Source organism: Rhododendron vialii, chromosome 10a (genome assembly GCF_030253575.1).
Source record: "Rhododendron vialii isolate Sample 1 chromosome 10a, ASM3025357v1".
Taxonomy (NCBI): Eukaryota; Viridiplantae; Streptophyta; class Magnoliopsida; order Ericales; family Ericaceae; genus Rhododendron; species Rhododendron vialii.
In genome coordinates, this window is record NC_080566.1 from 15384450 (window position 1) to 15410483 (window position 26034).

General features: G+C 37.3%; 1 protein-coding gene and 1 long non-coding RNA gene across 4 annotated transcripts; both read left to right on the top strand.

Moving 5' to 3' along the window:
* The first annotated feature begins 4133 nt into the window (after nucleotides 1-4133).
* On the top strand, nucleotides 4134-19952 carry LOC131304386 (protein MRG1). 3 transcript variants are annotated; one of them, XR_009192392.1, is made up of 11 exons: nucleotides 4134-4399; nucleotides 6569-6622; nucleotides 6848-6861; nucleotides 8134-8279; nucleotides 9939-9974; nucleotides 12359-12399; nucleotides 15250-15351; nucleotides 16390-16469; nucleotides 18541-18710; nucleotides 18924-19028; nucleotides 19551-19615. XR_009192392.1 is itself a non-coding variant. In XM_058331608.1 (11 exons), the coding sequence occupies exons 1-11, from the start codon at nucleotides 4265-4267 to the stop codon at nucleotides 19642-19644; spliced, it is 957 nt and encodes a 318-aa protein (XP_058187591.1). In that variant the 5' UTR covers nucleotides 4135-4264; the 3' UTR covers nucleotides 19645-19952. The 3 variants fall into 3 exon arrangements, 2 of the variants coding, with proteins under 2 accessions (XP_058187591.1, XP_058187592.1); XM_058331608.1 differs by having other exon boundaries at nucleotides 4135-4399; nucleotides 18944-19028; nucleotides 19551-19952; XM_058331609.1 differs by having other exon boundaries at nucleotides 4258-4399; nucleotides 6511-6622; nucleotides 18944-19028; nucleotides 19551-19952.
* Nucleotides 12406-15119, top strand: LOC131304387 (uncharacterized). The gene is made up of 2 exons (XR_009192393.1): nucleotides 12406-12648; nucleotides 12811-15119. It is a non-coding gene; the product is annotated as an uncharacterized LOC131304387 (long non-coding RNA).
* Nucleotides 19953-26034: the final 6082 nt, after the last annotated feature.

The following is a 26034-nucleotide window of genomic DNA, read 5'->3' on the forward strand; positions in this document are numbered from 1 at the left end:
AAGATCATCTTGGCTGCCAGGCTAAGTAAAACACATAAGGTTGAAGGTATTTCGATAACCTTCAATGAAGAAGGTGCAAGAGGGTACACCAACCCCATAGATGATCCCTTGGTCATTACCATGACTATCGCTAACTTTCTAACCTGAAAGATTCTAGTCGATAGTGGAAGCTATGTCGATGCTGAGCAAAAAACCTCCACCAATGTACTCTATTACAATTCATTTGAATAGATTAGGCTAACGCAAGAATGACTACGGCCTTGTGATTCTTCTTTGATTAGTTTCTCCATAAAACTGACTCAACAAAGGGGACAAATTACTTACCTATTACCATAGGAGACTCAAAGAAACAATTAACTTTCTCAGCAAGTTTCCTAGTTGTAGACTGCCCATTAATGTACAACGTACGCCATCATAGGCATAACAACTCTTAATCAAATAGGAGTAGTGTTATCCATTTACCACTTGAAAATGAAGTTTCCTACTCAAACAAGAATAGGGGAGTTGTGAGGAAAGCAGAGGTTAGCTCGAAAATGTCAACAAATCTCCATGAAGGACGCCCAACCAGTCCTGACGGTAGAGGAAATGGAGGTCAAAGATGAAGAGAGGCTTCGCCAAGAGGATATAATAGAAGAAGAATTGGAACCTAATCGCCTAGGAAGAAAGATCAAGATAGGCTTCAGCCTAGACCCTTTGCTCCAAGCAAAGATTGTTGCATTCCTCCAAGAAAATAGAGATGTGTTTGCATGGACTCACAAAAGACATGCTTGGAATTGACCCAGAAGTCATCATCCCAGATTGACACTCAAGCAGAAGAAACGAACCTTCGCTCCCCAGTGGAACAAAGCCATAGCTGAAGAAGTAGAAAGACTATTACAAGCTGACTTCATTTGAGAGGCTAACTATCCAAAATGGATAGCCAAGCCTATCATGGTAAAGAAGGCAAATGGAAAATGGACAATGTGTCTAGATTTTATAGATCTGAACAAAACTTGTCCTAAAGACAGCTTTCCACTACCAAGGATAAATCTCTCTTGTCAGACTCAACCTCCCATTCGACAAGGCATGCCATAAGGCATCCAAACCTATATATGATGAGACACCAGAGTTTTAGGATGATCTGAGCAGGAGCCAGACCAAAAATGTCCTAAAATCTCCCTTGCAATTTTAGGGAGAGGCAAGTGAAGTTCACAATTGAAGAAAGACTCATGCATGAATATCTCGTTACTTCCCACCATGGATGCTCTTTCATCCTGCATGGGTATGTAAGCAATCGTGGTTTGAGGGATCTCAAACCTAGCGCAAAGTCTAACAAGACCGCCCAATCCATAGTGGAGGGGTAATTGTCTGCTTCAAAGTTGGGACAATGTTGATAACCCCTAAGGGTCGAAGATGGAGTAATATGAGAGTGCATAGCCCTAGTTTGGCAAAGGTCCAAAGTAGAAACATTGTCAACCACCGTTTCGCCATCATTATCCCATCGGAGGGGTTGATCCTTAAAAGCCTTATCCATTTTTTGGAGAAACGAGAACTAAGGGTCTCACTACTCAAAGAGTTATAAAAAACAAAACAAGATGACCAAAATACAAAACCAGAAATCGCTGGGGAGAAGATTTATACAGGCACTAAACCACCCTTTACCCAAGCGATGGGAAGGAAAATGTTGGAGAGGAAAAATGTACCTATGAAAAAGCGAACCGGTGCGACCGATCGGGAGGTGGAACGCTTAAAACTCCTCTAACTTGCCTCTTGAAAGTTCCAAAGGAATGTACAGAGATGTCTTTCTCATAAGAGATCATTTGAGCTGCAGATCGTAGTGCTCCTAGAAAGGCATATTTAAAATATAGAGGAGTGAAAGTTCCCAACAATCAACAAGATGATCATCTCCTTCTATGAACAGTATGAGCACGTCCTCTGTCACCTCCCCATGCTCCCACAGTCCGCTTACCGAGGAATAGAAAGGAAGGACCCGGGGCCAGAGCAAGAAACTGAGACGACGATTGAGAGTCACAAAGTTTAAGTGCCTTTTCGTAAGGAGAAATCTCAACCATCAAACTAAAAGCATACAACGCTTGGATAAAGGCCACGTGCCCAATAGCGTGACAACATATACAAACACTCAAGTGTTAAGGCGCGTGAATCTATGCAATAGCCGCCAGTTTGAAACGAACATAATTGTTTCCTCCCACGTGCACGCCACCTTGCTTGAAAATAGGAGAGTAGCTGATAGGTACAAACTGACCACCGAGCTAGGCCTGGTCTACTCGTCTTGGTCTACTTAGAAAACCTGCTCTGCACCACAAAACACATGCCCTGGACAGCTGGCCAGAGCTTGCAACGGCCCACATCCAACGGGTCCTCACTAAATTCCCCAGCCAGTTGGAATGATAAGAGCCAACATGCTCCACGTCCCTTGGGAGGATCGACCCAAGTGGCTCATGATCACCAAAATCGCCACAGCCCTCCGAGGTATATTCCCGCAATTTGTTGAATAAGTTACACCAGATAATAACTCTATAAACACCTATAAATAGGATTTTTCAACCACAACGGGTAACACATTCCACACCCTAAATATTAATTCTACTTGAATTTATCTAAGGCATCAGAGGTGTTTTGGTCGACACTACGCCGGTGTCAAGCACTCTGTTTTGCAGGTCATCAGCTGAGCACGGTGGAAAAAAAATCATCAAGATTGCCCTCTTTATTTTTATTTTTTTAATTATCTCAATTAACTTCTTGATGGTGAAAATCAACGTGGATAACATGATAAAACAGTAGTATATGGGAGTAAAATTATGAGTACTATATTACCAATATTTATGAGTACTATATTACCAATATTTTGACTAAAACAACATCTCTAGTTGACTTCTATGTACCACTTTTTCATATCTATTGCCTCCCTTTAGTTGTGATGCCATTTCTTTTTGTCTTTTTAATTTCTTGTAACTATTTCATATGATTAATAAAAATCTTTTTGTCGTTAAAAAAGAAAAACATTGATTACACAACCAAGCCTTTATGATAAACAAATTCTCAATGGTTTATGTTTTAACCTTGCTGTTCCAAACGGGGGCATCAATATTATGGAGCAATCGGCCAAGGTCCTAGACTCTTGATCAGTTGAGCAAAGTCAGTTTCTCTCTAACCCCCAATGCAGGTGAAACAAAATCCTCCACGATTTACCTTTTCTCTCCCTTCCTTTTTTTAACCATACAAACCCATCAAAAGCAATTCAGACTAAACACCACCACCACCTCCACCTCCATCTCCAAGGAAGCAACCCACCGATCTTGCTTTGCAATAAAACTCTTCCTGAGTATAGTTTTGTGGAATTTAATTATAGTCCCCGCTGAAAAAGGTTGAGTGTTGGTAGTGGGTAGGATATAGTGAAACTCCCTATATAGTTATTTGTGTTTTTTAGTTTCAATTGGCCTATAAATGTGTGTTGAAGGAATTAACTCAATTTTTTAGTATGGAGATTACAAATAAGTTGTTGAATAATGGAGTTTTGGCGTCTTGAACACAGAAATTAGAGATTTTATTCTTGGTAAGATATTAAAATTGGAGGAAGGGGAGGAGGGAGGGAGAGAGAGAGAGAGAGAGAGAGAGAGAGAGGGATGAGAGTGAAACAACATGTTCTGTTGGATGGGTTGACAATTGAAGGGTAAAGTAGGTGGAGTGGTGCTACAACTCTTGACCAAAAGGGTTCCCGATCGGGATCCCGACGCCCCGCCGGGCACATTCCGGCCACCGGACGGCCAATTCGAGCCGTCCAAAAATTCTAAAAAAAAAATCGAGTGGGGTAACACGAGAATCAACGATGGCCGAAATGTGTCCGGCGGGGCATCGGGATCCCAATCAGGATTTTTCGGGATCCCAATCAGGATTTTGGGTCGGGAACCGTATCATTAATGAAAGTAGGTGTTGCAATCGTGTACAATGCTGATGTGATCATGAATCAACATGTTCTGTTAAACTGTTTAACGGAAGAGTAACGGAAGGGGGAATATTGATGTTGTGAGCAAAAGTAGGGAAGTGGCAATTTGCAAATCTCAAAGGAAGTTTTTGCATTAATTAGAAACCTCAGGGGAGATTAGTGAAATTTATCCAGGGAAACAAAACGAAACCCCCCATCGAGCCTTTCATTTTGAACCGGGCGCAAAGTGAGACCACACCCACTAGTCACTGCCGCGACAAATTGACTCTCTCTCTCTCTCTCTCTCTCTCTCTCTCTTTCTCTCCTGTGCAAGCGGGGGGAATGGGGAGCTCGAAGGACGATTCGGCCACCGACGGCGATAACTCCGGCGGCGAACTCCCCGACTCCGATTCCAGCCTTTTCTCCGAAGGCGAAAAGGTCCTCGCCTATCACGGCCCTCGCATTTACGAAGCCAAGGTATCATTCACTTTCTCTTCCTTTTTCTTTTTTCCTTTCCCCTTTTGTAGTTTTCTGTACGCGTGTTCCTCTGAAATTGTTGATTTAGGCACGAAAAGTCTATGGGAACCAACCATTTAAGAACCGACGGTGCACAGACTGCAAAGCGGGGCCCACTCCGTGTCCTTGAGTTCTTCGAATTTGTAATTCTACGTGCTTTTTTAGTGGTTAAGAAAACTGAGAAAAATTAGTTCCCCTTGGGATTGTGAGAATAAAGGGAGAAAGGGAAGGAAGAGAAAGAAGTGGTATTTTTCAGTAAATCTCACCAAATAAAGGTATAGATTCGGTGAGAAACAAAATGGATATTGTGAGATTAGGGCTACTAAACGAACCAAACAGATTAAGCTAGGTTAGAGCTTGGTTCGACTTTTGTCTTGTTCAAACTTGAGCTAGATTAGAGCTCAGCTCGACTTTGTCTTGTTCAAACTCGTATAAAAATAATACAACCCAAGCTCAATCTCTTTTTTTTTTTTGTTTGTTTATAAATTCAAGCCAAGCTTGAGTATATGAGTGTTTGACTCGATAGGCTTGTGAACAAAAGGATTCCATAAATATTATATAATATAGGGGTAGATTAATAAATATCCCAAAATATGAAGTCGGCCTTTCACATTGATATTTTTACCAGTTTTATAGTATTATTGCGTCCAGATAGGAAACCTCCTATGTGAGATATGAAAATTTGGAACGCAACGAGCTTAAGCTTAAGCTTGAAAAGCTTGAAACTTCATGAGCTTGAGCTCAGGTTTGAAAGCTCAAGATTGATTTGCATATCCACGAGCCAACCAAGCTTATCATGAACACAACTTCAAATGTGAGCCAAACTTGAAATATTAGTCACAAAAAATTCTCAAGCTCAATCCAAGCTTGAACACATTACACATGTAATAAGGGGTCGAGCCAAGCTTGAGCAATACTGTGCTTGACTTGTTTGGCTCGATTAACACCCCTATGTGAGATTATCTTCTTTTTTTTCTTTTTTCTTTTTTCCGTAATTTCTCATCCTTCCTCGCCTTTTCTTATCTATTTAGTTATCTAAATAAGTGGGAGGACTCTCATTTTATTTTCCTTTTTTCCTCCCCCTTTCTCACCATCCGAAGGGGGAATCTTGTGGTTACTAAAACATTTCAGTTTTCAAGAGATGTAGATTGTTGAGATTTGTCGAAATTCTTGAATTTTCTGGCTAAGTGTATGCATGGGAGAATTGATGTTAATGAAGAGATAAATGCAGCTATTGTTTCGTTTAGTTGCTAAGAAAACTGTATCCTAATGTTATGATGGGTGGGAGGAAGGATGGAAGGAAGATAAAGGGTAGACAAGTAGGGATTCATTTGGAAAGGGGAGGGTTGGGTCGAAGGAGGAAGGAGGGAGAGCCTTTTATGGGGACCAATGGTCTGTAATAGCCCAAAAAATGAGGCCAAAGGAGTACAAAATCTCCGGATTCATTTAGCAAGTGAAAATACTTAATAAGGTTTCTGCTTGAGTGCTGGTACTGTTTGGTGACATAATCCCTATTCTTACCATTGGACGTATTTTACTCTTTTCTCCCTGTTTTCTGCCCTTCGTATGAATCGTATGCTGTTCGTTTGGACGGAAATGATGAGTTGTATGTAATTGCTTTTCTAGAGTGATTTGAAATCTTTACAGTGGATTATCTAATCGGTTTCAGTTGTCTTGTGAAAAAACCGCTTAATATTATCTTCAGGTTTCCTTTGAATTAGTGGGTAGAAAATGCTACTTTGTTAAATCATTCCGGTTGTGAGGCTAATGCAGTGCTTGTCGACACTGACAAGATTATGCTTTTTACTTGCTTCATAGTAAATGAGATGAAGCACTATGAAGATGCCTGGCATGCCTTTTTAGATTTTGGGTTCCGATTGATGTTGCTGGAAACAGAATATGGTTCCACATTTGTGGAATATAAATGGCATTAGTCTCATCTTTAGCTACCTATTTTCTCCAGCTTTGAAATGCTTGGATAACTCAATTATGCTAGATGTCCTACTCTTAAATGCTTTAGAAATGAAACAATACCTTTTTATGTCACTGCTTAGCATGTTTTGTTGTAACAGGCTGATGGCCATAACCTAATTGGGGGACATGCTTTCCATGTTTTTGTTTTCTTGCAAGGTCCAAAAAGCTGAGATTCGAAAGAAGGAATGGAGATACTTCGTTCATTATCTTGTAAGTTTGGTTATTGCCTTTTCTTTTACCCTCTACTTTATTTACCAATTACTGTTTTCTTCATTCAAAATAAAGTAATCTTTTCAGTAACCAAATGCTAATGACTTCGTATAATTTTAGCCTTCAAAAATCTGATTATCTTGTATGATAAATAAAGCATTAAAGAAAAAAAATGTATTTTTCCATTTTGACGTCTATTGATAATATTCTTTTTCTGTTTTGCAGGGATGGAATAAAAAGTAAGAATACATCTTCAAATTTTCAAGTTTAGTGCATGGATTTTTATTAGGAATAGAATCACCACCTGTCAGTGATCTCTCCCACTCCCCCATTTGGTATTCTTTGCTTAAATGTTAGGGTTGTGAAACTGTTCCTTTTCGTCCTCTTTTGTTTTGTCATACTCTTAGTCTTAGGTCCTCTGTATTCACAAGAGCTTCAATCTGCGTTTACTTGTCCCTAATAATGTCCACATGGGTAATAGTGTTCCAGTGATGAGAACTTAAATAATAATCTTGCTATTCAGTTAGATTAAATTATCAAGCTCAAGTGTCTGTTCCACAGCTTGGGAAGTTAGATAGAACACTGGAAAGAAGGTGCGTTTCATACCAATCTCTTTGCCAATTAGGGCCAGCTAGTCCATATTTGCTATGTGGGGAGTTAAAAACAACCGAATCTTGTTGTTTTTCTTAGTATGTAACTCATGTAACTGAGTAAATGTGTCTGACCTTAAGAATTTTCAGATATACTAAAAGTGAACCTGATCATTAAGATGTGATGAAGGATTAAGGTTAGATATAATTTTTTTCTCCTCTTCTAGATGTAGGTCATAAGAGCTGGTTTACAAGTTTATTCATTCCACTTCATCCATCTTCCATTGGCACGTGTGCAACCCTAATATATCTGGACTGGTGATAGTTGATGGAAAATGTAAACAGTTTGATGGCTATTTGTGGGTGTAGCAGAACGGGTTTCGAAACTGACCTGGCCTCCGTGTCTTGGTTCCTCTGTTAAATACTTTTCTTTTCTATATTAGTCCTAATTCCTGAAAGGTCTTGTGTCTGCTGCAAACTGTGTTGTCCTTTCTAGTTTATCTTTGATAAGCAGTTGTACTGATCAAAAATAATAATAATAAATCTTTGATACGCAGTTGCATTATGTTACATTCATTTAACTTTAGTTATTCTGATTCCCTTTCTGATCATGCATTTAATTCCTGTTTTGCACTACATGGTAATGAAACAAAATTTCTCAAGTGGGGATATCCTATTGTGACTTGACTGACCCAGACATATAAAGCCTCCTCTTGAAATTTATAAATCCTTCCAGTCAGGGTATATGTTTATCATATTCATAGTGGTCCGACATGATATGTTGATACCCAGTATATTTGGATATTTATCTTCTGAATTCGTTCAAAGTATTGATATTGTTTTACTTTTTTATTGCTATCTTGTACATTCAGCGGAAGGTGTAAAGAAATAGTAACTAATGTTTGGATATTTTGCAATCAGTTGGGATGAATGGGTGGGTGCTGACCGGCTGATGAAACATACTGAAGAGAATGTATTGAAGCAGCAGGCCCTTGATAAAAAGCAGGGTGTGGACAAGAATTCAAAATCAGGGCGCTCAGCACAAACTAAACCAAAGGCCTCATCTGGTAGATCGATTCTGTTCATGCTATCAATGTTCTCTTAGAAGCTCAAACATCATTTTTTGTGCTGGTTATTGGAATTCTCTTTTTTTCCTGTGTGCTGTGTGTTCGTGTGCATTCCATGATTCAGCATAGACCATGTAAATTTGTTGAATTAGCTAGGCCACGTTTGGGAAATTTATCCTGTGCAACAGAAATCTAATATCATGCCATACTATCATTCTAGTGATATTTGATAATGCATGAATATGAAACTTTCAGTTTGCTTTAGATGGTATGCAATAGCACTCTGTTGTAAATTTCAGCTAGTTGGTCTTGGCATTTATGTGTCTCTGCTAGTCTATATTGGAATTACTTTTTGTGCCATGACACATGCTTTGCCTTCTCATATTTGTTTGGATTGACTCCAAAGTAAAGATTGCTTTCTTGTAAAGATATTCCACCAGCCCTCTCTTTCCATAGTTCTCTGTTTTTTTTTTTTGTTGTTGGCATTTTCATAGTTCTCTGTTTGTTACTCTGTTCAAAGGATCCTCACTACCAACTCATGGCCTCATGCTTGAATGCCCTGGTGTCATATTTTTGAAACTGATTTCTACCCTGGAAACCTAGGTTATCATACCTGGATTGGCAATTAGCACACTGTAGGGCTGGTCTTTTGTTTTTGCCATATTTTATAGTTGGTGGGGTTTAGTGGGAAGTTAGTCAACAAGGGGGCTCAGAGGCTATCCATAGCCCTGAAACCCCAAACCCCGCCCCTCGTGGGACTTGAACCTTGGTCTCCACGGAGGGGGGGACATGAGCAAACCATCTCACCAAGCATGGTTTCTCTGTAGGGCTAGTTCACGGGGTGAACAATTCACCATACTGGAATTGGCTGGCCATTCTGGTGGCTCAGACCATTGAGTTGGAAAAAGGTTGAAAGATAATATCACAAGATCAACTGCTAGAATCTAATAGTTTTAATTAAAGAGGTCACCAATTTAATTCTTGGTAACTTTAATGCTTAGGTCACCAATGTTCCAAAAGCTTAAGCTGTTAGTACTCATATCACGCTATCCAAGACAACATTCACGTGGAGACACAAAGATCCAGACTTTTAGAGAGACAAAATTTATATGTGAAACAAATATGGGCACATAACCTCGAAACCAAGAGGTCCCAGAAACAAAGCTTTGGTAGCATGTCAAAAAAAGTCAACCATTTAAAGGAAAACGGAAAATCAAGTCGTTACTGCAGTACTGACAGAATACCTGGTACAAAAGTAAACTGTAAACAATGATAACCTAGTAAATGTGAGGGAGTACGGTTGATGATTTTCAAAGGTCAAGGCTGTTTGTATAATGTCGGAGGTGTTGTGTTTTCTACACTCAAATTAGTATCTCAACTTATCAGAGTTTGATTGCTTGTCTCACCATCAGCAATCAGGGTACAGATGACAGTGTAAATCTGAGGGGGTGGTTAGTGATGATTTTAAAAGATCAAGGGCTGTCTGCGATTTACCCTTATAATTTTTTTCAATGTTAGAAATATTGGCATATCTTGTTACTTAGTTTCAAATACATTATTTTAAGATGGAGTTTCATGTAGCAAAGCTGAAGTTTGTGCTTAAAATTTCCTTATCATTTGATATGTTGATATCACCTATGTTTTTGATGGACTTTGCAGAGGCAAAAGTGGATAAAGAGGATACGAAGAACAATGGTATGAGGATTTTTTTCTTTCGTTCTTTTTTCTTAAAACTCCCAACTTATTATTGTTCTACTTGATGGTTGAATATGTAATCTTTATTTTCTACTTATAACATACCCTTCATGACTACTATCCTTATTGTCGCTGGGATTATCGTACTAGGGTATAATCGTCATAACTTTTGATGTACAAAATATTTTGAATCCAAACCACTTGGGTTAGAAAGTAGACTTCACAAGCTTTACAAGGGTCCAAAGAACACCCAAATCCAAGTTCGGAAGTGTCTGGCGAGCCCGCAAAGTTTAGTCAGTTGTGCAGAGTTAACTTCTTAGCTACCTCTTTTACGACTTAGTGAAGGGTTAACCACTTCAAATCCAGGTTGATTTGGCTGATGTCCAGTTTGTGAATAACAGAAATGTTGAAAGTAGATGTCAGCTAGTTTTTATTTTTATTTTTTTATTAGTTTCAACGAAAAGCGGAAAAGTTTGGTTTAAACAAGTTATCGCTCTGGTTTCTGTTGTTTTACTGGTTCACTGTCCTGTTGGCTAGTGTAGTGACTAGTATGGTCAGGTTCTGATACACATTAGTTGCATTGTACTGTTTTTGTTGGATGCCAAGTACTTTGCTGTTGGGGAATGGCGCTTATTTTCTCAAGTAGAGGCAGCCACAAGCTCCCACGGTCCCACAATCATAAATTTAATTTTGTTATCCCTACTTTGGTCTATGCCCTTTCGATCTTCACCAATCACAACTCCATTGCAAATATACCTCAAAACATACAAAGTACATGCAATTCTAAGAAGGTGCCGTGTACATGTTGGAGACACAAATACTCATAGGACACTCCCCACATGTGTTCGAAGCTCGTCCACAATTGATTGTTAATGAGTTAATTTTAGAATCGGACACCGTTTGGACACTTGAGGGAAAGCTGTAACTGTTGCTTAGATTTAAGTCAAAACTCTAACATCTTTTAGACTTTCAAATTTACAGAAATTTGAGAGACGCTAGAATGTTGTGTTGAATAATGTGATATGGTTTATTTATAAATGAAGTTATGATCTTTTATGGAATGACATTTGAGGTGCATAAAAATTGCATTTTACGTCATGACCCTTCTATTTTTCCCACAGTGCCTACGTCAGACACATACGACAAGGATAAGGATGTTAAATGTGTCTGACAGTCCGACGCAATTTAGACTCTTGAATCCTCTACCAGAAAAGAAATTTGAAGAAAACGAAGCTCTTGTTATCTCATTAATTTACATCTTAGCCTTTCAACAACGGATGACAAAATTTTTATATTTCTCCTTCATGCTGTTTGATTTCATGTGCATTTCTTAATAATTTACAGCATATCCAAGAAAGAGTATCATGGAATGGACAATGATTTCAATGAGAGTAAATTTTCTTAATGTCCTTCGTGCGCATAATAATGAAGGGGCCAACAGTGTTTTGGTAATTTCCTCATATTCTGTTCATATGAACAGGTCGGGCTGTTTGGCCATGGGTCATATAAGATCAAACTAAATGGAATTAGAAATGAAACTATTGGCCAAAGGATAGGAGTACCACCAATTGAGGATAAGTGAGAGAGACCGCAGCAAGATGCTTTATCATGTAAAAGGAAAACAGATATATGCAAATATGCAATAGTAAAGGAAGAGTAACACGATCACTACTTACGAACATGCTAGGAGGAGGGAAAGACTTAAATTGACCTGAAATGTAGAAAAAATACATGAAATTTATTAAGTCTAATCGAGGTTATATCTGTGGCAGAATGTTATAAAAGAATTTATGCAGCTGACCCCATTTGATTTGGTGAAAGGCTTGTTTTAGTTTGGTTTGGTGTGGTATGGACTGATAAAATCAAGCTTTGCTGCATTGAGGTGACAAAAATATTTGAATGCTTGATGTATATTTTTTGCACTTGCTTACAAGCTTTGCTGTAGTTGAATTATGTGGTGAGGACCAAGGCCCTATGTCGTATATCAGCTGTCATATCTCCCTATCTGCCTTGACTGTTTAAGCTTCAGGACTGGTGATTCACTTCTCCATTTTCATCTTCAAGTACCTCTTTGTTGGTAAACAACATAAGTATCTTCCATTCAAGCATGGTTACACATGTATTTATTCTTTCCTATTTTCATATGGCAATTTCCTAAGATACTTGGTTGTTCTTCACTTTACCAGTATTAACATCCTCCGTGGTTTTCCGTACTGCACTTGATACATATGTCATGCGAGCATTAGCTATTCAAGACATCACATTCCATAGGCATGAGTCTAAATGTTGTTGCCCGTAGATTTTGGGTCTCTATTATGTCCTTGTGTTTTATCTTGGAAGATATTCTTTAACTAAATTTAGTTTGTATTCGAATATCATTGCAGTTGCTAAAGGAAAGAAGCGAAAGACTGACTCGGGCATTGAGGTCTGCTTGGCTATGTTATTTCTTATTGTATATCTCTACTTATCTTGGGTACACTGGCTGCTTTACTGTTGTTGTCCTTTACTCGTTACGAATACCGATGATATGTGAATGACAGGCTGCTAATCGCATTATGCTATTCGGGCCATGTCCCTAGTTATGAACTGTTATTCAATAGAAACATGGTGAATAGATCAAACTATCCAAGTTCTCTTTTAGGCTTTTCAGGGATATTTTGATTAGATAGTTCATGTGTGGAAGTAGAGGATTGAGAGATGCTACAACCACACCCAAAATCACACACCCAAATGCACACCCTCTCACAAAACACAAGGGTCCCTCACGGACTGCACACATGGTGTGTGTGGGACCCTTGTGTTTTGTGAGAGGGTGTGTATTTGGGTGTGGTTGTAGAATATTTTGTAGAGGATTAATATTGGCCTGCAATGTGTTAATAGTGTTGAAACTCCAATTGCTGTTGTTTATAATTTTAAGACATACTTGAAGTGGCTTTTGCGTGGAAGCCTCTCTGGAAAGAGGATTCTAGCCCCACCAAAGTAATGTTGTTCTTCATTAGACAGCGGGTTTGGATGCAATTCTGAGTCTCTGACTGCCAATCATCTGGAAAGAGAGGTTTTTTCCCTTCCTGCTTGATGTTGTGTGTCCCAGCTACAAGAGGAGTCAGTGGATCATCAACGTTTTGACTATTATATAGCTAGAGATAAGTGGAGTCCGTTGTTTTCCTTTTCTTCTAACTTTGTAGATGCCATCTATTGCTTCAACTTTCTCAATGTATTAGATCATAGATAGAGAGAAGGTAGCAAAAGCCTCGAGGTATGTCTAATGAGGGAGTCTTTGGAGATAAAGAAATCGATGATGTTGAAGATGTATAGATTATGGGTGGACTTGCTATGAATAGATTTAATTTGACTCTTCTTTTTATTTCACTTTTGGTTGTAGTTTTGTGATTTTTGTACTCTATAGGATGGTTGCGTTTGGAGAAAGGACTTAAGTTTTGTTGCCTTTTCTATCCCTTTTTTCTTCCCGTTGCAATTGTATGGTGACGGCCCCCTAGCAAAAAAGATGAGAACAAAGAGTTATGAGACAAAATAGTGCGCCATCAGGATTCCAGATAAAATTGATTAGAAGGGGGAAAATATTAATTTTGATTGTGGATATCAAGTTTGTGATTAAGGCTATTTTAAGTCACTGGGAAAGTTATTTCTTGGTAATTACATTTTCAACATTAAGTCCTCTTCCTCCTTTGAAATGCTAATTTCTTTTTATGGGAAATGGAAAAGACTTTTTTTCTTTTTTTTTTTTGTACTCTTGAGTGTTCCACTTTTCACTTGGATAAACTATAGAATAGGGGGGAAAACTAGAGTTGTAAAGATGGGACTAAATTCATTGTATTGGTTGGACATTCTCCAAACTATGCCTCCTGTAAATCCCAGATCCCCGAAAAGCGTCGCTGTTTTTGTTTAATGGAGGATGTTTGACAGTTGTTCCCTCCTAATCTATGAGCCACAAGCATGGGTACTTGTACATATGGGTACGTTGAAACAGAATTTTAAATAAAGTAGGGTCCAGGTTTGGGAAACAGAAAATTTTAAATAAAGTAGGGTCTGGGTTCAGCTAGGGTACCTCCTTGAAAAGTATTTTGCAATATAAAGAAATGCATTATAGCTAACGAGTAGAAAAATGAATGAAAAAATAGTTGGATGGCTTAATTGAATAAGTTTCTTGCTTACAAACCTCATTTTTCAGCTAAAAGTGAATTGCACAACTTTAATCTCATCACGTGAAGAAACTATACATTAAAGCTTAATTACAGAAGCATAATAAGTACAGCAAGAACTCTCATCAAGCTAACTGGTATAAAAGAATGTAATTTTCTGCCTGGGTACAGTTCTGGGATACTTGGTACATTTGGTTACGGCAAAAATTATGTTGAAAAAGATTGGGTACGCATTTTGTGTACCCAGTACTAGGACAACATGTATTTTGAAGTACCTGTGCTTCATAGCTCCTAATTAACAGTGTTGGCAGGGATGCTAGTTTATTCCTTGGGCTTAACTTTCATCCCTCCTAAATGGCTTGTAAGTCCCCATCCTCTCCCTCATAGGATGATATGTTGGTTCTTTATGTCAGAATTTGATATCATTGTTGAAGTTGATTGCTAGTGTTTGGTGCAACCGTGCAGGAACTTCTGAAAGGAACCAAGTTATTCTGCACCTTTCCTTTTTTTACTTCATTTGGAAATATGATATTGAGTCGGAAGGGTGTCACCATAACAAACTCCTTGCAGATCCGAATAAACTTCTTAATACAACTTACCGTTTAATAGTTACCAAAAAGAAAAAAGAAAAAAGAAAACGTACCGTTTGATAGACCTCTACCTAATTTAAGATTTTTGGATCCTGCAATATGGTAACCTATTCCCTAGTACTATGGCAAATATGTACTTGATTTGTTCCATGATCTTCTGGTTGATTCAAACTATTTCATCCTTCTCAAATTTCTGATCGCCGACACTTCATTGAAGTGCAAAGTTGCTAAAAATATCTGTGTACACATACATGAGTACGCTTTTCAGAAATACATATCCATTTACATTCAAACACTGTAATTTTTAAAACTTGTGATATCACCTTATTTTCGTCCTCATTTGGAACAAAACGAAAAGTCTGTTGATAGTTTTCAGGCTCACTGGGTTGTGTTCTCAGCATCGTAACTATTTGCTCTCTTTCTATCCCTCTCTCCATTGCTGGATGCTATCTTTTTTCTTCTTCTCATGTTTCTTGACCAATATTGTGATATTGATTGGCGAAATTTGGGTTTGATTATTATCAGAAGGATAGTGTATCTGTCAAAAAGCTCATCAAGATCCAGATTCCATCTACTCTCAAGAAGCAGCTAGTTGATGATTGGGAATTCATTACTCAGCAGGATAAGGTACTTATTTCTGAGCTGCTGTACAAAACACTTTCTTCGTTCTTGTTATTCAGATTTGTGATGCTTAGCAGTTTTGGTATGGAGTTAACGTGGAAGCTACAATACAGCTACATAACCATTGTTTCATTTGTGGGTAGGGGTTGGCAAGGGTTTAGCTTTACTATACTTTGCTGAGCTTCGCAGCAAGTTCCTCACATGCCCACAGATGCCATTTTCATAAGCTAAGCCAATCGTTTTTTATTTTTCCTATGTTGGGGAATGGTTTCCTGTTCCTCTTGGCTGGTAGTCCATTTTATTTTCCGATATCCTCATTTTCCTATTGCACTTCACCAGTATCTTATCAAGGAACCATGGATTAGATGTCCGGACGTGCTTTTTACCAATATAGCAACCCAATTAAGTTTTCTGGAATGCTGACAAATTTTTTTTTTTTCAAGCTTATGGCAATCAGCAAGCTTGTACGTATTTTCAATTCAGGACATGCATCTAGCATTGCTCATTGGGATTAGTCGGTTAAAAATAGAAAAATGGCTCTCCTTTAAGGAATCTACCTCGTCTGTTATGGTAGATTATGCACTGTTTGGTTGATGGTTGTGACGAATTTAGACGGACCGGCAGTGTCCATGGATTTTCAATTACCTTCAATTTCGTCGTGTAAGCGTGAAACAGTCTAGAAACTTCTTGTTGGCCTCGGGACAATGAATGTTTCCTCTATGTTGGTGTATTTTAATATTATAATAGACAGGATTCATTCTTTTGTTTCTCAATGCCACCTTAGTATTGTTTCTTATGCAACATTGGGAAGTACCTAAGTATTTTCTTCTTTGTCGTGACCAAAAATAAAAAAATGTGCCCTGTATTGGATGTTAACATCAAGGTGCCTTGTAATCATCACGCTCTGGTTTTTTTCCTCTATGTTTGATCTGTTTTATGGTTATCTGCTTAATGTCTATATGTTCCATTAACTAATTTTCATTATTATATAGGTACGTTTCATTGATTGCATAAATGCTGATTTATTGGAGCTTTTTCGTGCAGCTTGTTAAACTTCCGCGTACTCCTAATGTTGATGGTATATTGACAAAGTACCTTGAATACAGGTCAAAGAAGGATGGCACGTAAGTGTATTCATGCCAAGGTTTTAAATAACTGTTTTACGACACATAACGGTAACAATTGTAGTGGAACGGTTTCAGTAGTATCTAACGTTACGTAACAAGAATCGGGTGTAACAATCATGAATTTGCTAAAATCATTAGCAACACCTATAAATCTCAATGGTACACATTACTTGTTCTCTCATTGACTTATTTTGTTACATTCTAGCCACGCAATAACACATTTTATCCATTTAACCTTTTATACAAATTGAAATCTACATTAAATCAGTAAAAATGCACTAAAGTGCATAATCTAGCTACGGCCAACCGTCTGATCAAGAGAAAAGGCCACCGCCAACTGTCACCCACCTCCACAAGGCACAATTAATTTGCACATCCCCACTACCCAAAGCAAGTGAGAATCCTCCTCTATGTAGCCCTGACACTCCTAGAGGCCGGCGACCCGGGGACACGGCAAAATATGTATGGTGGCATGTCCAATAAATTTAATTACTTTTTTAGGGGGATACGGCAGGAACACGTATGGGGACAAGGCAAGAGTTAGGGGTCACTGTGTAGTTGCTTTATATATTTTGGAATAAATATTATGTTTTACGATGTATATATGATGCTTGCTTTTAAATATTGAAGCTCCAAGCTTATAAATCTAACTATATTTTCACTGGTATACAATAAATATTATTTGTTTATTTATTTTTGTCGTGTCCCTTACCGTGTCTGTGTCTCCATTTCTTAAGAAATTTTGTGTCCCGTGTCCGTGTCCGTATCCGTATTCGAGTCCGTATTTGTGTCCGTGCTACATAGATCCTTCTTTTCCCACTAGAAACTTGGTATTTCTCACTCTAATTTGTACTTTGCCTTTTCATCTTCAGAACCGGACAAAGAACTGAGAAGAGAAGAGCTCCCAGACACATTTGTTGATCTGGATCGAGTCGATGGACGATATTGTTTTATTGGCTTAACCAAAAATATGATCCTATTTTGATTCTCTCTCTCTCTCTCTCTCTCTCTCTCTCTCTCTCTCTCGGCTTGCTTAACTGCACAAGACTTGATGTCAGAAGAAACAGCTGCTTCACGCCAGAGGCTGTCTAGCGACTGACCGGAGCCTAAAACCCAGTGTGTTTCTTTAACGCAAGCGGTGTCCGTCTAGCATAACTTGTCTATTTTTGCTCTCAACCACAGAAAATCATCACAGACCAACGAACCAGTCCAAATCGGTCCGTAACGGCTCAAAAATCCGTTACACCCTGTTATGTATCAGGAACTGGCCGGTTCACGTGCGAGTTTCACCCTACACCGCTATACCGGTCTGTAACCGAACTGGAAGCTCGAAAATCCGTTACGTAACGGCCGTTTTTTTGAATCTATGATTCATGCCCAATTTGAGTTGCATAAAATGATTGTTATCCACATCACATTAATTTATGTTGCTCATTGGTTCTGCTTGGGAAGTTGAATTGCTGCTGTTCTTGGTACTCTCACTAAAATGTCATTGTTAACTTTACTCCTTTGAGAGTATTTAGAACATTTGTTGTATGTGTTTTTTGCTATTGCAATTCAAAATCGGCTACAATTGTTGTTCCACGTCGTTCTTGTCAATATCACTCAATCTATTTTCTAAATCAGGTGATGTCATTAGAGTATGTGCTATAACGTGGAACAGTTACTACACTATTAACATGGGTCTTAAAGTATGTCGTCAAAGCTATCCATGCACGAATTGAAAGCATATGAGAACATATACATTTGTAGTTTTTTGTTGTTTGTGTTTTTGTCTCTGTTCTTGAAAGCAAATCACCATGAGTTCTCTTTAGATGCGAGATTTAATGGAAGTGTTGTTTAGACTTGATTTTGTTCAAGCACTCTTTATGAAGGTGTTGAAAAACTAGAGGTTGCCAATCTGTACATTTATATAACCTGACATACATATCTTTCTTGGCTTTAATGGGCTTTAATGGTGATGGTTTTCTCTACGGTGTTTTTCTTATGTTTAAGCTAACCTTGTACTAACTTGGTCTTACACCCATAAAGTCCTTTGTTTTTACCCTTTGATTATTCTTGGATGTAGGATGACTGACTCAGTGGGGGAAATATTGAATGGATTACGTTCTTACTTTGACAAAGCGTTGGCAGTCATTCTTCTTTACAAAAAGGAGCGCCAGCAGTATAATGATGCAGTTGCTGACAATGTCTCTCCATCAACCGTATATGGAGCTGAACATCTACTCCGTCTCTTTGGTATGCTACACTCTTAAATGCCTAATTCTTTACAGTCAGCACAGATTTTTAGTTCATGCCAATTCAAGTTGTTATGTGTGAAATCATATCCTATTTTGTTCGCATTAATATCAACTTGAGATGACATGAATTGCTTGCTTAGTTTTGTTTCAAAGTAAGAAAATATGTTTCTTTTTCAGATGCTTGTTTCTCAAATTATGTCTCTATTTTCAGTGTTTTACTTGTGCTTGCAGTTAAGTTGCCCGAGTTATTGGCTTATGTAAACATTGAAGAGGAGACATTATTGCGCTTGCAACAGAAATTACTTGACTTTCTCAAGTATGTATTCTTCCCGTGACATGAAAATTTGATGTTATGTGTTCTGACATTAAAAAATATATAATTATCCGTGTTTTCCTAATTTTTTCTATCGTGGTGGTTGCTGATGTCTATTGCCATCAATTTACCTTTATTTTTAATAGAACAATTTCTTAAAAAGCAAAGAAACCAGTTTGCATCCAGAACAAAATACAGTGTTGAAGGTTCCGAAGATGACTTCTACATAAGATACTTACCAGGGGTAAAAAAAAGTAAACTCATGTAGAGTCGATGTTTTTATATGGGACTTCTTAGGTTGAAGTAAATTTAGGCAGAAAAGGGAGCTGCTGAATTGGAGTTTGATTTCCAATTTAGTATTAGTAAATGCAGAAAAGCAGATATTTGTCTTTTCCCCCCGGTTACTGTTGGATTTTATTCCATTTTCCCTTTGTGCTTGCAAATTGTATTGCTTCAGTTTTAGGTATCAGGTTTAAGTGGTCTTTTTAATAACGTAATAAAAGCCCTTTTCCCGGTGTTATGCAGGTTTCTTCAGAAGAATCAGGGCACTTTCTTCCTCTCCGCTTATGATGACGGCTCTAAGATTGCGGAAGGGAGTGGCAAGGGGAAGGATAACTGAGCTGCAACCCATTCTGTTTCACCAGTGACGCAGTCATATACTATCAGAAGCCAGAATCCTTTAGGGAGTTGATTAACCTTTTTGGTAGCACTAATTCTGCTTTGAGGATATTCTCGGAAGACGAGTGTCCAATTTGTTTGTTGTTGTACATTAGTTCATTCTTTGTAATTTCTTGGTAACATTGATTCAGCACTTTGAAGACTAAGAGAATGATTCTTACCATATAGGCGGAATGCATGTCTGTACATTCTGTTGTGGTTTCCATTACAGCAGGGAAGTTACATATACACTTGTGGCGTTATTGGCTATCCTGTTCTTTGCTTGCAAAAACATGGAGAGGGTTGAGACCTAAGAGAATATTGTTATCAATGGGAGGTTCTCGAGTCTTCGGTCTATACTGCGGGTGGGTTGGGGTTAGTTTATGGGGGTTGTAAATGAGTTGGGTCTTTAATGGGTAATTTACTCATTTATTACCTCAGTCTATTTATTTCAAGCGAAATCTAGCATGTTCATTAACTTAATTACATATCCATATTTTAAAATTACTTATCAAGCAATGGCCTATGTTCAAGCTTAAAAATGATGGGTCTTTAGTGCCAAGGATACGTGCTTTGCACATTAAAGTCAGGTCCGTTGTTTTCCAGGCTTTTTGTTTTGGTGGGTAGATCAATATATAGGATAATTTACATTTATGTATGCATGAACTTTTTTTTAGAGCGAAACAACATAATCCATCCATTACATAAAATACCTATTACAAAGGCAACTTCAAGAAAACCAAACTCGAACACTAAGGTTGACAACCTATAATCTAATATGCCATTTTGTAGCGAAGTACTTACATGGGAAACATCTTGCGAAGCATGGATCACTTCAATGCATCTGTGAGGATCGCGATGCATATTAAGACCATCTCAAAGGCTAAAGTATTGTACACAAGCCAGTACTACAAATTACAAAACACTGTCTCGTAAAATGCGTAAATGCATATTTATGTAGATCGAAAGTCTGGAAGCTCTTAACAGAGTGCCAGATTATACACAAGCTTGTGTGTACGTTTCTTCGTTACATTCCAGAGCTATTTAGACATAGGCTTTTTTGCATAGGTAGAACTGAAATGCTTCAGTTGCCTTGAATGGCAAGTTGATGTCATAACTATGTACTAGTTAGCTGTAGTTAGCTTTAGGTCTTTTTAATGTACTCGCATATCTATAGTTAGTTTTAGTTACCACGACGCTATGTTAGACTTTTTCGTCCCCACGCCGCTTTGTTAGACTTTCTTCACCAGTTGTTCCCCAACTGACTTTACCAAAATATCCACGCACTAATTAAGGGGCGAAAAACCAGGAGAAGACGAAGGATTTTTGGGATCAACACAAACGGAATTCTCATAAAGTAAGAAAACCCCTTAGAGTAAATTTTAATTTGCATGAATATTACACCTTTCAAGCATGAAATGACACAAATGTCCTCCAATATGCCGATTATATACTAGCAATATGCCAATTGGAAGGGCCCAATTGGGAAAATCGGCCAAAATTGGGCAAAGCTATGAAATTGGCAAACACGTTCATTTATGTGGGGGTTTGGATAAAGGAGATGTGAGTCATGTGACGCTAGTAAACCTTTTTTTTTTCCTTTTCTATGACTCAAGTGTCCGGATTAGTTTATGCGCACCTCAACTAATCCTTTTTTGAAAGGCAAAAAAGAAATTTATTAATCTTTAAAAACAAATTACAAAGATTAAAAGAACCTAAAAACCTTAACTAATCTTGAGGGCTCAATTCCACGCAAAAGGAGCCTGACGCTAGTAAAACTTAGTGTGGAGTTAATCATTTTAGAAGGATAACTTCTTTTCTAACGGCACCCGAGAAGGATATCTCTTAACCAAACTAAGGTTTTCTTGTAAATTTGTACTACCTTGACTTATTAAATGCGTAGGATAGGGTGTGGATTTTAGTACCTTAACTTATTAAATGCGTAGAATAGGGTGTGGATTTTAGTACCATAACTTATTAAATGAGTCCTTTAATAAGTCCTTAACTTATCCACACCCTACTTATGAACGAATCAATGAAAAATTATTCGGATGAAGTACTTTCCGGTCATATTTTTGCTGATTTCTCTTGGAAACCTTTAAAATCACGTTTTGAACATATTGAATAGTTCGGATCATCGAAATTTGCTTGAAAAATGAGAGTTCTGCATTTTAGCAAGTTAAGGACGCCCTAAGTAGAAGCTTGGTGAGTGTGTGTATATATATACACCACAGATTCTATAAGGGATCCCTTAAAATGCGGACTTCCTCTTTTCCGATCAAATTTTGATGATCCTAACTACTCAATGTGTTCAAATTGTGATTTTAAAGATCTTTACGAGAAATCAGCAAAAAAAAAAAAAAAAGATTTGGGCAGTACTTCATCCGAGCAATTTTTATTGAACGGTTTAATGAAAAACTGCTCGAATGAAGCACTTTTCGGTCCTTTTTTTTTTGCTGATTTCTCACGTAGACCCTTAAAATATCACGTTATGAACACATTGAACGGTGTGGATCGTTGAAATTTGATCGGAAAAGGGGAGGTCCGCATTTTAACAAAATAAGGGATCCCTCATAGGATATGGACATTAATATATATATATATATATATATATATATATATATATATATATATATATTGTGTCTTATTTTGAACCGTTGATCTTATTTAAATGAGTAAAATAGAGGGCCTTGCAAAAATTCAGCTCATTTTGATATTGGTAAAGGCTTGATCCAAACAATTTTGCAAACACCAGTTTCTATCACAATTTATGTAAAACTGTTTAGATCAAGCAATTACGGATATCAAAATGAGCTGAATTTTTGCAGGGGCTCCTATTTTACTAATTTAAATAAAATCAACGGTTCGGAACATCACAGTGGGACTCGAAACAAAATCGAGTGCCAAAATGGGTGTGAGCAGGTTCGGATATATAGTCTTTGAACCATGCTTCTTGTGACGTACATTGAACTATTATTTGTTACGAATTTCCTTCCTAATGTTTCTTATTTGTGTGTATAAGGTTCTTACGAACAAATTACATAGCTACGTACATTGTAGGCTTTCATTATTACAGAAGGTTCCTTAAAATTGATAGGAATATACTTCCTCCTTATCCCATTTTGTTGGGCCCTCATAAAAACTCAACTATTTAAGACCAAAAATAACGTAACCGTGAGAATAGTTCTAGATTTTTGTTGCGCATCCTCCTATACTTGTATACTAGCAAAGACCCGTGCTATGCACGGTTATGAGGATGACAATTATCTTTAAGGTCATAAAATTTCATTACAAAATGGATAGAAGAAGAAAAAACCTGTGACATATGCATGACAAATCGAGGTGCACGTACATTTATTGTAGATTCATATGAAAAAAAAAATCAAGCAGGTAAAAAAATTTCCAAATCCATAAATCGTTAAACACGCTTACTAAAAATCAAATAAAGTTAAATTGATTTATAAAACTTAACCTAACAATTAAAATATCATTATTAAATCTCCAATGCCTTAACAAAGTTGTTATCACGACGACCCCAATAAACCATAATGATCACATCTATTGATTGTAATTGTAAGCTTTCCATCACGCTTCTGTTACCGTGATAGATCTGGGTGTGATTGTAAGTTACTCTCTTTTATCACGGTTATAAACCGTGATTGAAAGAGATAAACAATCACGGCCAAAAAGCGTTATCGTTTCTCTTTTATCACAGTTACAAACCGTGATTGTTTCTCTTAGGTGTGATCGTTTCTCTTTTCTGGGTGTGATTATATGTCACTTTAGATCACGGTCTATAACCGTGATTGAAAGTTCAAAATGATCACACCATAAACAGATATGGAAAATCATTGCGCGTGATCTTTTCTTTGTATCTACTAGACCATCTTTTCTTGTCATTGCCAAATTTTGAACCCACGCACCCTTAGTTGATTTCCCAAGCCCTTACTACTAAGCTAGCCAAGAACTTCTATTACATTAGGAAAACAAAAATATTTATATACTTACTTCCTAAAGTGAGAACTTTTTTTCCCCTAAAAATTTGTTGAATTTTTTGAAATGCAATTAACATGATATAAAAATACATATATAAACATTGTTTAAAAAAAATTAAAAATATGACAATAGATCTTTTGCCAATCAAATTAGTTGTTGGTCACCAAAGGATTTTCTTGGGGCAAAAATTTTAGTTTTAGCTGGTAAATTTAGTAGACAATAGTGTTTTTTGTTGTAGTGTGCGCTTTATATTTTTATAAAAATTATCACAATCTGCAGATTGTAACATTATAGACAAACTTTAGATTTTTTTTTATAAACTAACCATTTCACATGAATTTTTTGTTTATATTGAATTTAAATTTCAATGGTGGCTTTCCAATTGGATTTTAATCATTTTCAGACAAGGCTAAGCCATAATAATATAATTACTTTTTTACCTTATGTGTCAAACATATATTTGGAAGACATCTGAAATAACTATTTCACTATTACAATAAATCATAAATATCACAGTTCGCCTACTTGAAAATCAGGCACTAGTGGAACAGTCCGCCCATCGTCGAAGAAACAACTAGACACTGGTGGAACCCAATTGTGGGATTTACCTTCTCTCTCTCTCTCTCTCTCTCTCTCTCTCTCTCTCTCTCTCGATCTTTTTGGGCATGAAGATGAAGATGAAACATAAAGATTTTTTGAGATGAATGTAATTAGGGCTTATCTTCTTACATTTTGTTAAAAAAAGAAAAAAAAAACTTTTCGAAATTCTTAAACGATATCGTTTTTCTCACATAACTTTTCAAAGCCTACCTAAATGAGTACCAGCCCGCCCACGTAAAAAATTCAGACTGCACGCCTAAATGGGTAGGCTTTTTATCTCGCCGCAAAAGTGAGATCATTTATCTCACTTTTCTCCGCGCTACAAGAGTGAGCTCTTTTCTCTTTTATCTCGTCACAAGAACGAGATTTTTTATCTCATTTTTTTTGCACTAAAATCTTTTATCACGCCACAAGGGTGAGGATTTTTCTCTTTTATTTCGCCACAAGAGTAAGATCTTTTATCTCATTTTTTTCTGCCCTAAAATCTTTTATCACGCCGCAAGAGTGAGGTTGTTTTTCTTTTATCTTGACGCAGAGCGAGGTATTTTATTTCGTTCTAAAATCCCCTTTTTATCTCATTGCAACGACTTGGATTTTCAATAAATAAAAATTTTATTTAAATATTGGTATTTCTTTTAATTACTTGGTATTACTTTTAAAATTTCTTTTTAATTTCTATAATCCGTTATAATTAAATTTTAGTCCTTAAAATTATATTTCTTGACTAGAAATCCTACATGGCAAGTAGAATTATTTTTCAACCGACTAGTTGGAGGAACCGGACTACCAATTCACCTAGTTACATTTTTCTAACCCTAATTGGACCTTTTTTTTTACCATACTTGAGCCTTATGAACCCTCCTAACCTTAATTGGACCATTAGGCCATTAGTGTAATCATTTCACCCATGACTAGTCATTCAAAGTCATACTTACCATCGTTTCTTCTTTAACCATTGGTCCATAATTGCTAAGGAAATTCTTATCCCTTGGATAGTGGACAATTGACTTGTCAATGTATATATAACTTTGACAAGACAAGTCATAGCCATCATTTTGCTTCCAAAAGAAACAAGCCTAGCCATGTCATGCATGCAAACCTAGAGTTATTGCCTTAAGCCTAATTATTCTAGAGTGACTTTCCTAGAGTCATATATATACTTATATATATGTATATATTGTAACGCCCCGATTTTTCGGAAGCAAAGTAAAATAAAATCTTAAGAAAATTTGCTAAATAAATATAATTTTTCAAAATAAAGTTTAGCTATTACAGTCACAAGATAAATTTACTGATTCAAAATACATTAACTTTAGAGTTGACTCTAGACTTGAAACAAATCCGAAGCATACTCGATTCTTCGTTCCTAATATTCTTTCCGTGTCGAACTGCACCATCTTTGAATCCTCTCCATTGAATCCTGCGCCTTCTGGCAAATTGATCGCCAAAGCAAAAGATTTGCCAGGATACAGACATATCCGTGAGTGATAAATCACCCAGTAGAATAATCCAATCCAACTACCCCTCTTACTTTACAATTAGCAGGTAACAAGATAATATTGAATCGAAAAAGTCAAACAGATATTTTCACATAAGCCAGTTCATTACTATCCATAACCTAATGTGAAATCTAAGATCTCTCCACGAGATCTTTCCTCCCCAACCGCTAGTCATGCTCGGTCCCATGAGGTCACTTCCCTTTGCTGTCGCAGGTACACCTAAGTTATATACCGAGTGTGTACCCCAATAACTACAA